The 12,746-nt window shown below is 41.7% G+C and overlaps 1 protein-coding gene across 1 annotated transcript in view; it reads left to right on the top strand.

Annotated features, from left to right (window-relative positions):
* Positions 1 to 10,812, top strand: part of HSD17B3 (hydroxysteroid 17-beta dehydrogenase 3) — a 61,802-nt gene extending 50,990 nt beyond the window's left edge. Inside the window, exons 10-11 of the mRNA XM_089662139.1 lie at positions 4,778 to 4,927; positions 10,535 to 10,812. Coding sequence (XP_089518265.1) covers positions 4,778 to 4,927; positions 10,535 to 10,633 — 249 coding nt within the window. The 3' untranslated portion in view covers positions 10,634 to 10,812. The remainder of the gene's footprint in view (positions 1 to 4,777; positions 4,928 to 10,534) is intronic.
* Positions 10,813 to 12,746: the final 1,934 nt, after the last annotated feature.

Below are 12,746 nucleotides of genomic sequence, written 5' to 3'. Positions count from 1 at the left end.
GTGGGAGAGTGAGGGAAGTCAGGTTCTATGGTGACTGGTACCTCGACAAGGAACTGTCAGTTGTAACTCCAGATGCAGTCCTGGCCAGTAGCACACATCAGATGAAGGATGTGGGGGGGGTTAGTTATACAAGCTGCCAGGCCAGAGATTACAGCAGAAGCCGGGGGATAGGGAGATGGTGTGAGCTGATAGGTCCAGAAATTAGAAGGCTCATTACAACACAGATTCCCCTGCTGCAGGGACCATTCTGGATTTGCTTCCTGCTGGGTATGGCTGTTGTGGATGGCGATGGTCTACAAATAAATGTTATTACTATTATGCATGTGTAATAGTGACAGATATCATTACCTTCCTGCTGATACTGCCCATGCACTAGGTATTGGTGCCATTTAGCTTATCCCAAGGACTCTATACTACCAATAGGGTTGACCTGGCACTTCGTGACAAGGCTGCAAAATCTCCTTGAACCCACAGCAATCTTCTCAGAAAAGGTTACTTCCTGGAATCCATCTGCCTTTAGCTCAGGCACGCAGGCAGGAAATTGTGCTTAGCTGAGAAAACTTCTCCTCCCCTCTTTCAAATGAAAAAAAAAATGCCAATGAAGACTCCTGGGATGTATGACATAATTTTGGCATAGGCCAGAAACCAGGGAGCAACTGTAGAAATGTTTAAAAAAAGTTAAAACAAGTAAATACAGTATACAATACCTTCATATCTATTTACAAAGGGTAGCAGCATAAGAATTAACAACAGTTTATGTTGATTGAGATTAAGTTTAGTTCTGCTTTAAGTTAAAAACAAATATATGTGTTTTTCAAACACTTACATAACAATTTTCTTTATCAATAAAAGTGACCAGCTTATTAAACCCTGAACCGCTTCAAAACATGCCCCGGTATTTGCAGGAGGTGCATATAGTGAATGGCTGTACATGGCCACATGCTTGTAAATGCCAATGCTCCTCAGCATTTACCCATGCATGCACGTACAAGCCAGTGGCAGAGCTTTCACGTATCATCAGGGGCTGCAGCCTAAACTCAGAAATGGCGTGGGGCTCAGACTGTCACGCTTGAGTAGAGGAACACATCCCTCTATAACATGTACATGGTGGGAAAATATAGCAGTGGGAAGTGAAGTTCCTCTTTTAAATAAACATGTTTTGCTTACCTGCTCTGCGCAGTGGTTTTGCACAGAGCAGCCCCGATCCTCCTCTTTTCAGACCCCCCGCTGGCATTCATGGCTTCTCCCCTTTTACCGAGTGCCCCCATAGCAAGCAGCTTGCTATGGGAGCACCCAATCAGGCTTGTTGGCAAGCCGCTGCTCTGTGTGTCCATTCACACACAAAGCGCTGCTTAGCCCTGCCCCCTGCTCTTTACTCATTGGCTCACTGGCTGTGATTGATATTGCCAATGGCTTCCGCTTTTGTCTCAGCCAATGAGGAGGGAGATTCCCTGGAAATTTGCTCTTGTGCACATCGCTGGATTTTTAAGGTAAGTTTTAGGAGGACTGGGGGGGCTGCTGCACACAGAAGGTTGACCGTGAGCCTTTACAACCAATTTAACAACCACAAAACAATAACACATGGAAGTTGTTATTAAAAGACAATAAGACACAGGAGGCAGTTTAGTTGAAGAAAAAAAATTTGCTCTTGGGCAAATCGCTGGATCGAGATGGGGCTCAGGTAATTATTAGGGGGGCTGGGGGCTGTGCACACAGAAGGTTGACCTTGAGCCTTTACAACCAATTTAACGACTGCGGAACAATAACACATGGAAGCTGTTATTAAAAGACAATAAGACACAGGAGGTGGTTTAGTCGAAGAAAAGAAAAGCTTGCTCTGGGGCAAAGAAACCTTTTATGGTTTACAATAAAAATTATTAATCTGCACATTTAAAACAGAACTTCAACCAAAGCTAACAGCATACAAATGCATAGTCCATTACAAGATAAAATAACAAAACTATCTATTGCTTCAATGTGTAGTGTCAATCCAGAGATTTCTCTCACAGTATTTTTTTACTGCCCTTAGTTGTCTGAGTCCCAGCATCAGTCAACCCACTTTCCCTAAGCCTATATACTGTAGCCTGTTACTTGACAGTGAAAGGAGAAGCAGCACAGTGATCAGTTCATCTCTACCACTCTGCTTTCTCTTAGCATGTTTCTGGTCAGCAACTTAACTGATTGGATTCTTGTGCTGTGTCCACCTCTGGCACTCTAGCCCTGCTGTACAGGGACTGAAAGAAGCTAATATCGGGTCACATGCAGGTACTTATACTGCTTACAAAAAAAAAATCATTAGTGATGAGCTGAACTGCCCTGGGTTTGGTCCAAGCAGATTTTGGTAAACGTCAAACTTTGGACGCCTAACTCCAACCCCACTGAAATCAACAGAAGAAGAATCTGTTAAATTAAAAATGCCCATTTTCTGGGCAAATAGGCAAGGGCATGTAAGAAAAATAGCTTGAGAGGTGGGCACTGCCCTGGGGAACATGTGCCTATGTAAAAAAAAGAGTTTTAAGTTGCGGGCAAGTTACAAAATTCTTCAAAATAAATACCAAACCCCTAAGGATCTTTTATGTATTATGGGGGACCTTTTTAAAGAAGCTGGCAATTAAGGTTTTTTTTGCCAGTAATTTAAACTGTGGCATTTTTTTTCTTTGTAAATGTCACTTTTGCTGTAGCACATCCTACAGCAAGAATGAATGAAAAATGCGTGAGGTCCTGCAGGAAATTGATACAGATTTTAGGGGGAACTCCTAAAAAAGTTTAAAAAAAAAAAGTGCGTGGTCCCCCCCCCAAAAAATTGATACCAGACCTTTCTGAGCATGTGGCCTAACTGGCCAGGAAAGGGTGTGGATGAGTTTACATCTCCTCTTTAACCATACCTGGCCAAATGCCCTCAACCCCAAGTTAATGAGGCCCTTGCCTGGTGGTTATGAGTGCCTGTTGGCTGGAGGCTTATCAGAGTCTGTAGGCCCCCTTTACTAATAAGGGGGTCCACAGATACCACTCCATGTGAATAAGTATGTGGTACATAGTACGGCAACTTATGTCACCTAAAAATAGACCCCCAAACGTTTGACAAGTCCTTTATTAAAAAAAATAACCCCCCCCAAAAAAAAAAGAACCTGCAACCTGCCGCACATGACTGGTACACATAGCAGACTGACAGTTCACAGACCTATCATCAGCTATATAAGCAAATGGGTGGCAAAAGTGGTAGCATCACTGCCCTAATATGGCAATGTGGCCATATTTAGGCAATGCTACTACAATGCTTTGATCCCGCCCACTTGCTTACATGACTGGGGATTCCTAGCCATGTAACTGATTGTGAGTGATGTCGGCAATTGGTATGGATGTGGCGGTAAAGCAGCTGCTGCATCCTTAACAGCCTCTGACAGCTGTGATAGTGGCCATGTGGCCATATTTAGGCAATGATGTAACTGGCTTCATTCCCCGCCCATTTGTTTAACTGATTGTGCATTCTTGGCCATGTAAGTGAATGGATAGTGATGTCAGTGGTTGGTAAGGATGCAACAGGTGCAAGCATCCTCTGCTTCCTTAGCAACTATTGACAGGTGAAAGCTGTCATGTTTGTCCATGCCAAATGCCCTGAATGCCTTAAATGCTTGGTATTTGGATGGACAGCCAGTGTTCGGTCCAAACACTGAGCTCATCCCTATTAATAATGTTTAATGATTACAGAGCTACATTAATTTGTCATTTTATATGTAGCACCCTCCTAGTTTAGCTAGGGGGAGCAAGATTCCAATGGTTAGACAGGGGCTGAGTAGCAGCCCAGGTGTAATAGCCAGAGAGGGGTCAAATTGTGGTCAGGGCTGAGAGGCTCTGCAGGCCAGGCCTTCTGGAATTTCCCCCTGCTCTAGGGATTTTGGAGGAAGGCCTTAGAGGCACTGGGTGGATATGGGGAATGGCTGGTTGCACTTTTGAGGTATTGTAACCAATCCCCAACAAAAGGGTTGGCAAGGGGCTGGACAACCTTAAGAGTGCTGGAGCCTGCTTAGTAGCAGGAGAGTTGGAGGGAGAGTTCGGGTGGATGATGTGAGGCTGACGGAAGGAGGCTGTGAGGAGGCCCAGTGGGATGGGGCCAACCTGCAGGCCTGGAGCTGGAAAGGAGGAAAGCTCAGAGCTCATCAGCCCCCTGAGAGAGTATGACCTGTATGGCAGGGAAGGAGAGGCCCAGCTGATAGGGCTGGTAGCAGCCACCAACCTACAAGCGGTACAGGAGAGGATCTGAGTGAGTACACCTGCACCCCCTGGGTGAATAGGGGAAGTAGCACTCTGGTGGAAAACCAGATTAGCCACCTACCAGTGACTGTTTAACTCTTAAAGTGGAAGGAACTGGATCCCCTGTTCAGGGATACCTCCAGATTGCTGGGAGAAGAGAAGTTCATTTAGGGTCTGGGGTGGTACATTAAGGAGACGCTGGCTAGCTCTCCAACAGAGACTGTGCTGCAGAGAAGACTTGTAAATATTTCCAGGAAGTTGTCCTCTGTTATTGGTACACCTTAGGCATCCTGTACACCTCTAACTTTATCTCAGTTCGATTCACCAAAATAAAACAACAAAACTAAAGCTCAAGGACTGATTTCTGACTCTGGATGCCAGCTTTTGTGAAGATGTGTGATGCCTGGCTTTGTAGGACTGTAGGGGGACCCAATCTTTTAGTGACTCCTAAGAGGGTAGTGCTACATATATATGCCTAAAATTCAACTTTAACTTCATTTAAACTATATTTACTTTTGTCTTTCAGGCAATTACGCCATATGGTGTTTCAACGCCAATGACAAAAAACACATCAACAAATATCATAACAAAATCTTCAATGGACTTTGTAAAAGAATCATTGAATCATGTCACACAAGGAAGTGAGACATATGGCTGCCTTGCACATGCTACTTTGGTAAGGAATTCAAAACAGAACTCTAGGCAAGCCAAACCTCTCAAGCTCTGTCCCCCAATCCCCCCCGTGGTTAAACAAACTGAATTGTTTTCTAAGATGTTCCTAATTACCTTTTTTATTATGTGTTATGCCATTCCATTGATGTCTTGCATGTCTATTTGTTTGGGAATCATGCTTTACTGGGAAAGAGGGGTGTATTCTGACTGCATTATTTCTTATAGACACTTGCCTCTGAGCATCACGTCCTGGAAGACCCTGTGCAGATTCTATGTTTTTAGAAGCCCTCTTGATACATCTTTGGGGGTGTGGCTGTGAGTGTTTTTAAGTGATATCACAGCACATTCTGTCAGTCACAATGTCAGGGTGTAAATGGGGAGGTTTACAGTCCTAAATAAATAGCTGCTAGAACATGTCTTTGCAGAGCTGATCTGATAGCCCCAGTTCCTGTGCTGGAGAATAACCCCTGGGAAGTTAGGTGACTGGTCACTTAATGCAAAAGAGACATGGAGAAGTAACCTGTTTTCACAAAGGAAGCTGAGAAAGTAGTCCATTGTAATAGATATCCGCATATAGAACCCAACATATTATCCCTAACATTATAAATCTTGATCAGAGCAGATTTACTGGTTGCTAAGCATGGGATAACACTTTAAAGACCATATCCCTCATGGAATACAAGCAAAATAAAGAATTCCTGCCTGCATTATTTTTCTTGATGGCGAAAAGATGTTTGACGGGGTGGGGGTTCTAGAAGAGATCTAGCCTCAGATAGGCCTTGGTCTCAACATGCTTCATAAGAGTCTAGCTTTATATTGTAACTCTTCAGCTAGAGCTTGTACCGATAGTATGCTATCTGATCCCTTTGAAATTGAAAGTCCAGCACACAGGGCAGGGATCAGGCACATCAAGGGTTAGGTGACTCACCAGCCGACAGCAACCTCAGCTCAAGGGATTCAGGTAGGGTGGCAGGGAAAGGAGGTCTGGAGGAGAACCTCCAAAGGCTGATCACGGTCCTCAGAGGGTTGTTTGTCCTGGCCATGGCATCAGGACTACAAAGACAGCAGTTGGGAGAGGAGTAGAGACATTGTAAGGAGAAATAGTCCATGGAGTAGCAATGTGGAACTGCAAGGTGAAATGTTCTACAGGACAGTAAACACAGCCAATATGGAACTGCAAGTCCCAGCAGTCCCAATGGTCAGAAAGTAGCATACAGTCCATGTGGGGCTGTCTGTTTCAGCAGTTCCATGCACCTTCTAGCATCCTTCTAGTGAGACATGTAGCCATCAAATCCTCTGTGTCCATCACTGGAGTAAAAGAAAAGTCTGACCCTATTCTGCCAGCATAAGGATATTATATTGTACTTTTCATTCAGTCAAGACCTAAGCACTACATGGCCAGTACCAAGATGTCTGACTTTATCCAGGTACAGGATACAACAATGTCTGTGCTACCTGCTGAGATCAGCCTCATATTCTACCCCCTGCGGGGCACAGGAACTCATAGATCAATTATGCAGATAAGCTGACTGCTTTATTCACTGTTGGAGGTGGTTGATTTCACAAACAAAATAATATTTCTGACCCCTGCTACAGTCATATATAACAACCCAGACATGCAATATATCATATACATAAACCATAACTATAAGATGTCAATCTAAGCTGAAGACATTTTTCCCTAATGTTACAAACCTGATGATCTCAATCCCACTTATTCTGAAAGAGTTTGACAAGTTTGTCTCCCTTAGCAATTTTAAAGTTAATTATGGCAAAACCAAAGCCCTAAATATATTCCTATCCTCCAACACACGTAGCCAGTTCACAAAAGAATTTTCAGTCCCAATGGCAACCGAATGTAATGAAGTACCTAAATTGATTGATTTTTAACGATTGACCTCTTGCACAGACTAGCCAGCAAAGCCTTATAATGTATGGTGAACAATCATTCTCATGGCTGAGAATAATATAGTGCAGATGGACATGCTACATAAAATACTTTATTTGTTTCAAATGGTCTAAGTATAACCCCCTATACACTTCTTTACCAAAACCAAACGTGATCAGGGACTTTATATGGCACCACAGGAGATCTAGACTATGGAGGGATATATGCTCTAATATATCCTAAACACAGGGGAGACCTAGCTCTGTCTGGTCAATGTATATTATTTTGTGCAGGTCCTTAATAGACTTGTAGATTAGTTCACAGCAGACATAACAATTTGTATGCCACCCCGGAGGAAAGTATCCTCTCTTGAAACTAATCTTACTCCCTTGAATACAAACCCACCTATTACCTAAATTGGACAGCTTACCTATATTAGTATTATCTACCTTACTGGTATGGGATGCATTGTTGAAGAAAAGATGCTTGTCATCAAGACAGGGACCGATGTTTCCTATTCTCTGCCTGGGAGTTCCAACACACTCACATTTCTACATTTCTGGCATGGCACAGGGATGATAATACAAGGGTCTGGTAAAACAGTTCAGTTGTAGATGATCCAATAACTACCTTCATTGTTTCTATCAAATCGCTCTCCTCGATCAGTAGACTGCTCACAAATTTTAAACAAATTTTACTCAAGGAGCAGAAGTTGTCCCTCGCTGGCTCTACCAACAAATTGCCTCTACAAAAACTGTTCCTTGGCAGCCCATACTTTATGGTCAAATGGGAGAAAGAACTGAAAATTTGCATTTTATAGCAATATTATGGGTACTAATGCACAATCTCTTTTCCCCCCAAGATGTTTTGAAATGGGACTTCTTCTCTCCACAGCTTAAACAGTCTTTTGTGAGACTTTGGCACTCAGAAATTGCCCCTACTGTGGTGGAGTCGGTTTCTGAGATGAAGTGAACTGAATGCTCTGAAAAATGATATTTGGGAAAGAGTTCATACATGAAACATCTCAAACAGCATGATTACAATGGGGTTACTTTAAGTCCTCTGCAGATATCTCCTCACATGTTTAATACTGGAAAGTAATCTTCATATGACAACATCTTAGGGAACTACCCACCTCTGGGCCATTAGTTATGGAAGGGGGGGGCAGCGTACCCTCTTCACTTCTATTCATCTTTGCTCTTTCCCACTCTTATTACTTGAAGTCATCAACAGAATAAATCATGCGCCATATAACCTCAGCATGTTATCACATTCTTCTAGGTATCATAATCCACACAATATAATTGAAAAATAATTTTTCTACAATTGATATTTCACCTTACCACTGACGATAAGGGTTTTTGTACCTGACTTAATATAAATTACAAATTATGTGAATATGTTCTGGCAAATGAATACGGTATATAGCTTTGAATGCTGATGTTTCTTAATGATGAAGCATACTGACTTTACGTATGTGCTTAGCTTGTTCCTTTTTCCCTCGCTATTGACCATTAAAACCATAAAAAATTATTATACATAAATTTAACCATATTTATCAACAAGATGGCATTTAGATGTGGTATTATGCAACATTCCATAAATGACTAAGGAACTGTTTTAGGAATATACTGTTTTTAGCGTGTGCAGAGGTCAGCTTTAAGAACCTGGTATTTGTAAGCTGGTTTTTCTTTTTTCTTTAAAATATTCCAGCTTTAAATACTTTGTGGCCTATATACAGTTGTGTCCAAAATTATTCAACCCCCACTGAAATTGAGTGTTTTGGCCAGTTTGACATTGCTTTTGATCATTCAGTCATCTTGCTTACATTTACATTAAAGAGGCACTTGTAGGTCAGACAAATATAACATAACAGTTATAATGAAATAACCACAAATGTCTTTTCTGTGCTCACAGCATTATCAGTTTTATTCAACCCCCAAGTGACATTCAATCTTAGTACTTAGTACAGCATCCTTTTACAGTTATAACAGCTTTTAAACGTGAAGCATAGCTTGACACAAGTGTCTTGCAGCGATCTACGGGTATCTTCGCCCATTCTTCATGGGCAAAGGCCTCCAGTTCAGTCACATTCTTAGGCTTGCGCACTGCAACTGCTTTCTTTAAGTCCCACCAGAGGTTCTCAATCGGATTTAAGTCTGGTGACTGCGATGGCCACTCCAAAATGTTCCAGCCTTTCCTCTGCAACCATGCTCTAGTGGACTTGGAGGTATGCTTGGGATCATTGTCCTGTTGAAAGGTCCAACGTCTCCCAAGCCTCAGGTGTGTGACGGACTGCATCACGTTTCCATCCAATATCTCCTGGTACTGAAGAGAATTCATGGTACCTTGCACACGCTGAAGCTTCCCTGTACCTGCAGAAGCAAAACAGCCCCAAAGCATGATTGACCCTCCACCATGCTTCACAGTAGGCAAGGTGTTCTTTTCATCATAGGCCTTGTTCTTCCTCCTCCAAACATAGCGTTGATCCATGGGCCCAAACAGTTCTAATTTTGTTTCATCAGTCCACAGAACACTATCCCACAACTTTTGTGGTTTGTCCACATGGCTTTTGGCATACTGCAGTCGACTCTTCTTATTCTTTGGAGACAGCAAGGGGGTACGCCTGGGAGTTCTGGCACGGAGGCCTTCATTACGCAGTGTGCGTCTTATTGTCTGGGCTGAAACTTCTGTACCCACATCTGACAAATCTTTTCTCAGTTCCTCAGCAGTCACACGGGGACTTCTCTCCACTCTACGCTTCAGGTAGCGCACAGCAGTCGAAGTCAGCATCTTCTTTCTGCCACGACCAGGTAGCGTTTCAACAGTGCCCTTTGCCTTGAATTTGCGAATGATGCTTCCTAAGGTGTCTCTTGGTATGTTTAACATCTTTGCAATCTTCTTATAGCCATTGCCCTTCCTGTGAAGAGAAATCACCTCTTCTCTTGTCTTCCTGGACCATTCTCTTGCCTTCACCATGTTTGTAACCACACCAGTAAATGTCTAGAAGGAGCTGAGTATCACAGTCATTTTAAAGCTGCCTAATTGGTGCTTATTATGCTTGATTGCTGCTCGGTGACATCCACAGGTGTTTTCAATACCTGATGGAAAGCACCTGTATGAACCTCTGTTCTTCAGAGTGGTAGTCTTTAAGGGGTTGAATAATTGTGGCAATGAAGAAACCACATAAGAACCATTTACTACTGTATTACATAAACAATTGATGTCATTTTAGTTGCATTTGGGTAGTTACAACGTCCTTGTAGGATTTGATTCTGAATACAATTCCAAATGTACACTATAGTCCCTAAACCCCTTTACAGCATTGGGGGTTGAATAATTTTGGACACAACTGTATGAAATGTGTGTTAAGAAAATGCTGTTTTTTTTTGCCCACCTAAAATTGATTTTTAACTGTATTGCTGAAAGGGCAGTTGAAAGCAGATTAGTTACTATGTGCCAGAAAAAATGTCTTCTTGTAGAAATAGTTGACATACAATGTGGAAATTGATACTGTATGATTTTAAACATTAAGCATACAAGATTTTAATTGATGTGGCAGACCCTGGTTGAAACCAGACTCCCCATCACAAATGTAAATGCCCACAGCAGTTAGAAACAACAGTTTATCAAATTTTTCACACAGTACACAGTATCACAGTATATCAAATTATCACCAAAAAATTGTCTAATATGTTAATAATAATTTCCCTCTGTTTATAGGGACTTATCATGAACAGTATTCCTCTCTGGGTGATCCATAGCACAAAAGTACAAGAACATTTCCTACGCTTCTTTAGCAAGGAACAGAAAAAAGAGTAACATTCAAAGCAAGATATTCTACAACAGTGAAATGGACATAGTATTGTGCCATGCAATGTAATTTTATTTTACTGCCATCACCAATACTTGCTTGATAGAAGGGAATTGTAAAAAAAATATGAATGCCGAATATAATTTGTTTTAGTTGTTTAAATTTATAAAACAGTCAGTGAGACATATTCTGGTCTGAACCATTATTTCAGAGCTAAATTGTGTCATACTTTTGACCTTTACATCAGAAAGTACCTTGCAAGCAGTTCAAAATAAAAAAAGAAGTGCAAATCATCAGGAAATATTCAAAATACCTTAATGTTCAAAAAACAATCAATATCTGGCCCTGTGCTGGTAACCCATTGTGAAAATGTCAGGGTGCCATAATGGGGAGGCATTGTAATTTTGTGGGAAGGGTATCATGATTGTAGTCATGTTATTGTTAAAGCATTATCATTGGAAATTTTAATATAATTGTAATGGCCATGGGAGTGGATTTGTTGACTGGTTTTCTACAGCTCATGGATCCCTCCCTGTCTTCCCTGAATAACACTTTTAATGTCCAAGCATCCCTACAGTATGTGCCTGTATGACTGTGATAGTGACATTAGATTGCAAGCACAAAGACATGTAAATATTTTTGTAAATTGATGCTTTGGTTTAAATATTATATTATAAAAAGTGATCTATATCCTGTGGCATCGTGCATGGGGCTACAGTATGTATTACAACATGTAATACTTCACAGTTGTAAGTAAGGAATTGAGAGGATGGATTTTTGAAAGGAGCTCCAGTCTCCCACCAAAAAATTAAAAGTCAGCAGCTATAAATACTGTAGCTGCTGACTTTTAATATAAGGACACTTACCTGTTCAGGGATCCAGTGATGTCCTCACCCGAGCCAATTCTTTAATCGACTTTGTGTGCAGGCCCCATCATCTTAGGTAAGGTAAAAAGGTCTTCTGGCTTTACAGTTTTCTATTGTGCATGCACAAGCCTTGGTGCGCTTTGTGAATGGTCTTGCAGTCTTCTGGGACCTGTGATGTGTTCCAGAAGGCTGCGGAGGGGAGGAGGAGGGGGCCGAATTTCATCACAGATCACCTCGGTGATTTGACCCAAAAGTGGGAGCGGGAACCTGTCAATACCAGGCAACCGCTCCCTCCCAAAAAGCGGGGAGAATGCAAACAATTGTAACTTATCACTTTGGGTGAAGTCCTGCTTTAAATAAATCTTAGTTCCTACTGGCATTATTTTATGTTGCCACGCAATCTTTATAACTGGACAATATTGTAAAAGTAAAACATTATTAAAATGTATCTAAAGTCAAAACTTATTTTAATTTTAAATAGAAAGGTGAGGAGTTATTCATATTTATATTGCTTTTGCATCCCTGTAGGGGAGGTTCACCCTCTGTATTTGTCCTAGTGAATATTACCAGTGCTTAAAAGTTATCGAAAAATCAAAAATTTTGAGTTGTCTCCAAAAAATGAATAGAGGGAAATTTTTCAATGGGAGTTTTCCTCACTTTGGAGAGATTTTCTCTTGCTTCCAGGTAATTCTACAGGACAGGAAATGAAAGAAAATCTCCCCAATCAGACAAATATATGTAAAACAATGACTAGGGTATAACCATTCTCCACTCTATCTAAAGCCAATTTTTTCCTTTGGATATACACTACAAAGCCAAAAATATTTGGACGCCTGCCTTTACACACACATGAATGACAGCCCAGTCAATATTGAGTTGGCCCACCCTTTGCAGCTAGAAGAGCTTCAACGTTTCTGGGAATGCTGTCCACAAGATTTAGGAGTGTGTCTATGGGAATGTTTGACCATTCTTCCAGAAGCGCACTTGTGAGGTCAGGCACTGATGTTGGATGAGAAGGCCCGGCTCGCAGTTTCTGCTCTAATTCATTCCAAAGGTGTTCTATCGGGTTGAGGTCAGGACTCGGTGCAGGCCAGTCAAGTTCCTCCACCCCAAACTTCCTCATCCATGTCTTTATGGACCTTGCTTTGTGGATGGGTGCGCAGTCATGTTAGAACAGGAAGGGCCCATCCCCAAACTGTTCCCACAAAGTTGGAAGCATGAAATTGTCCAAAATGTCTTGGTATGCTGATACCTT

Source organism: Staurois parvus, unplaced genomic scaffold, assembly GCF_062004578.1.
Source record: "Staurois parvus isolate SC_StPar_1 unplaced genomic scaffold, SC_StPar_1.0 ptg001432l, whole genome shotgun sequence".
Classification (NCBI taxonomy): Eukaryota; Metazoa; Chordata; class Amphibia; order Anura; family Ranidae; genus Staurois; species Staurois parvus.
Note: the sequence above shows the minus strand (reverse complement) of the source record. Positions and strands in the feature narration are given on the sequence as shown.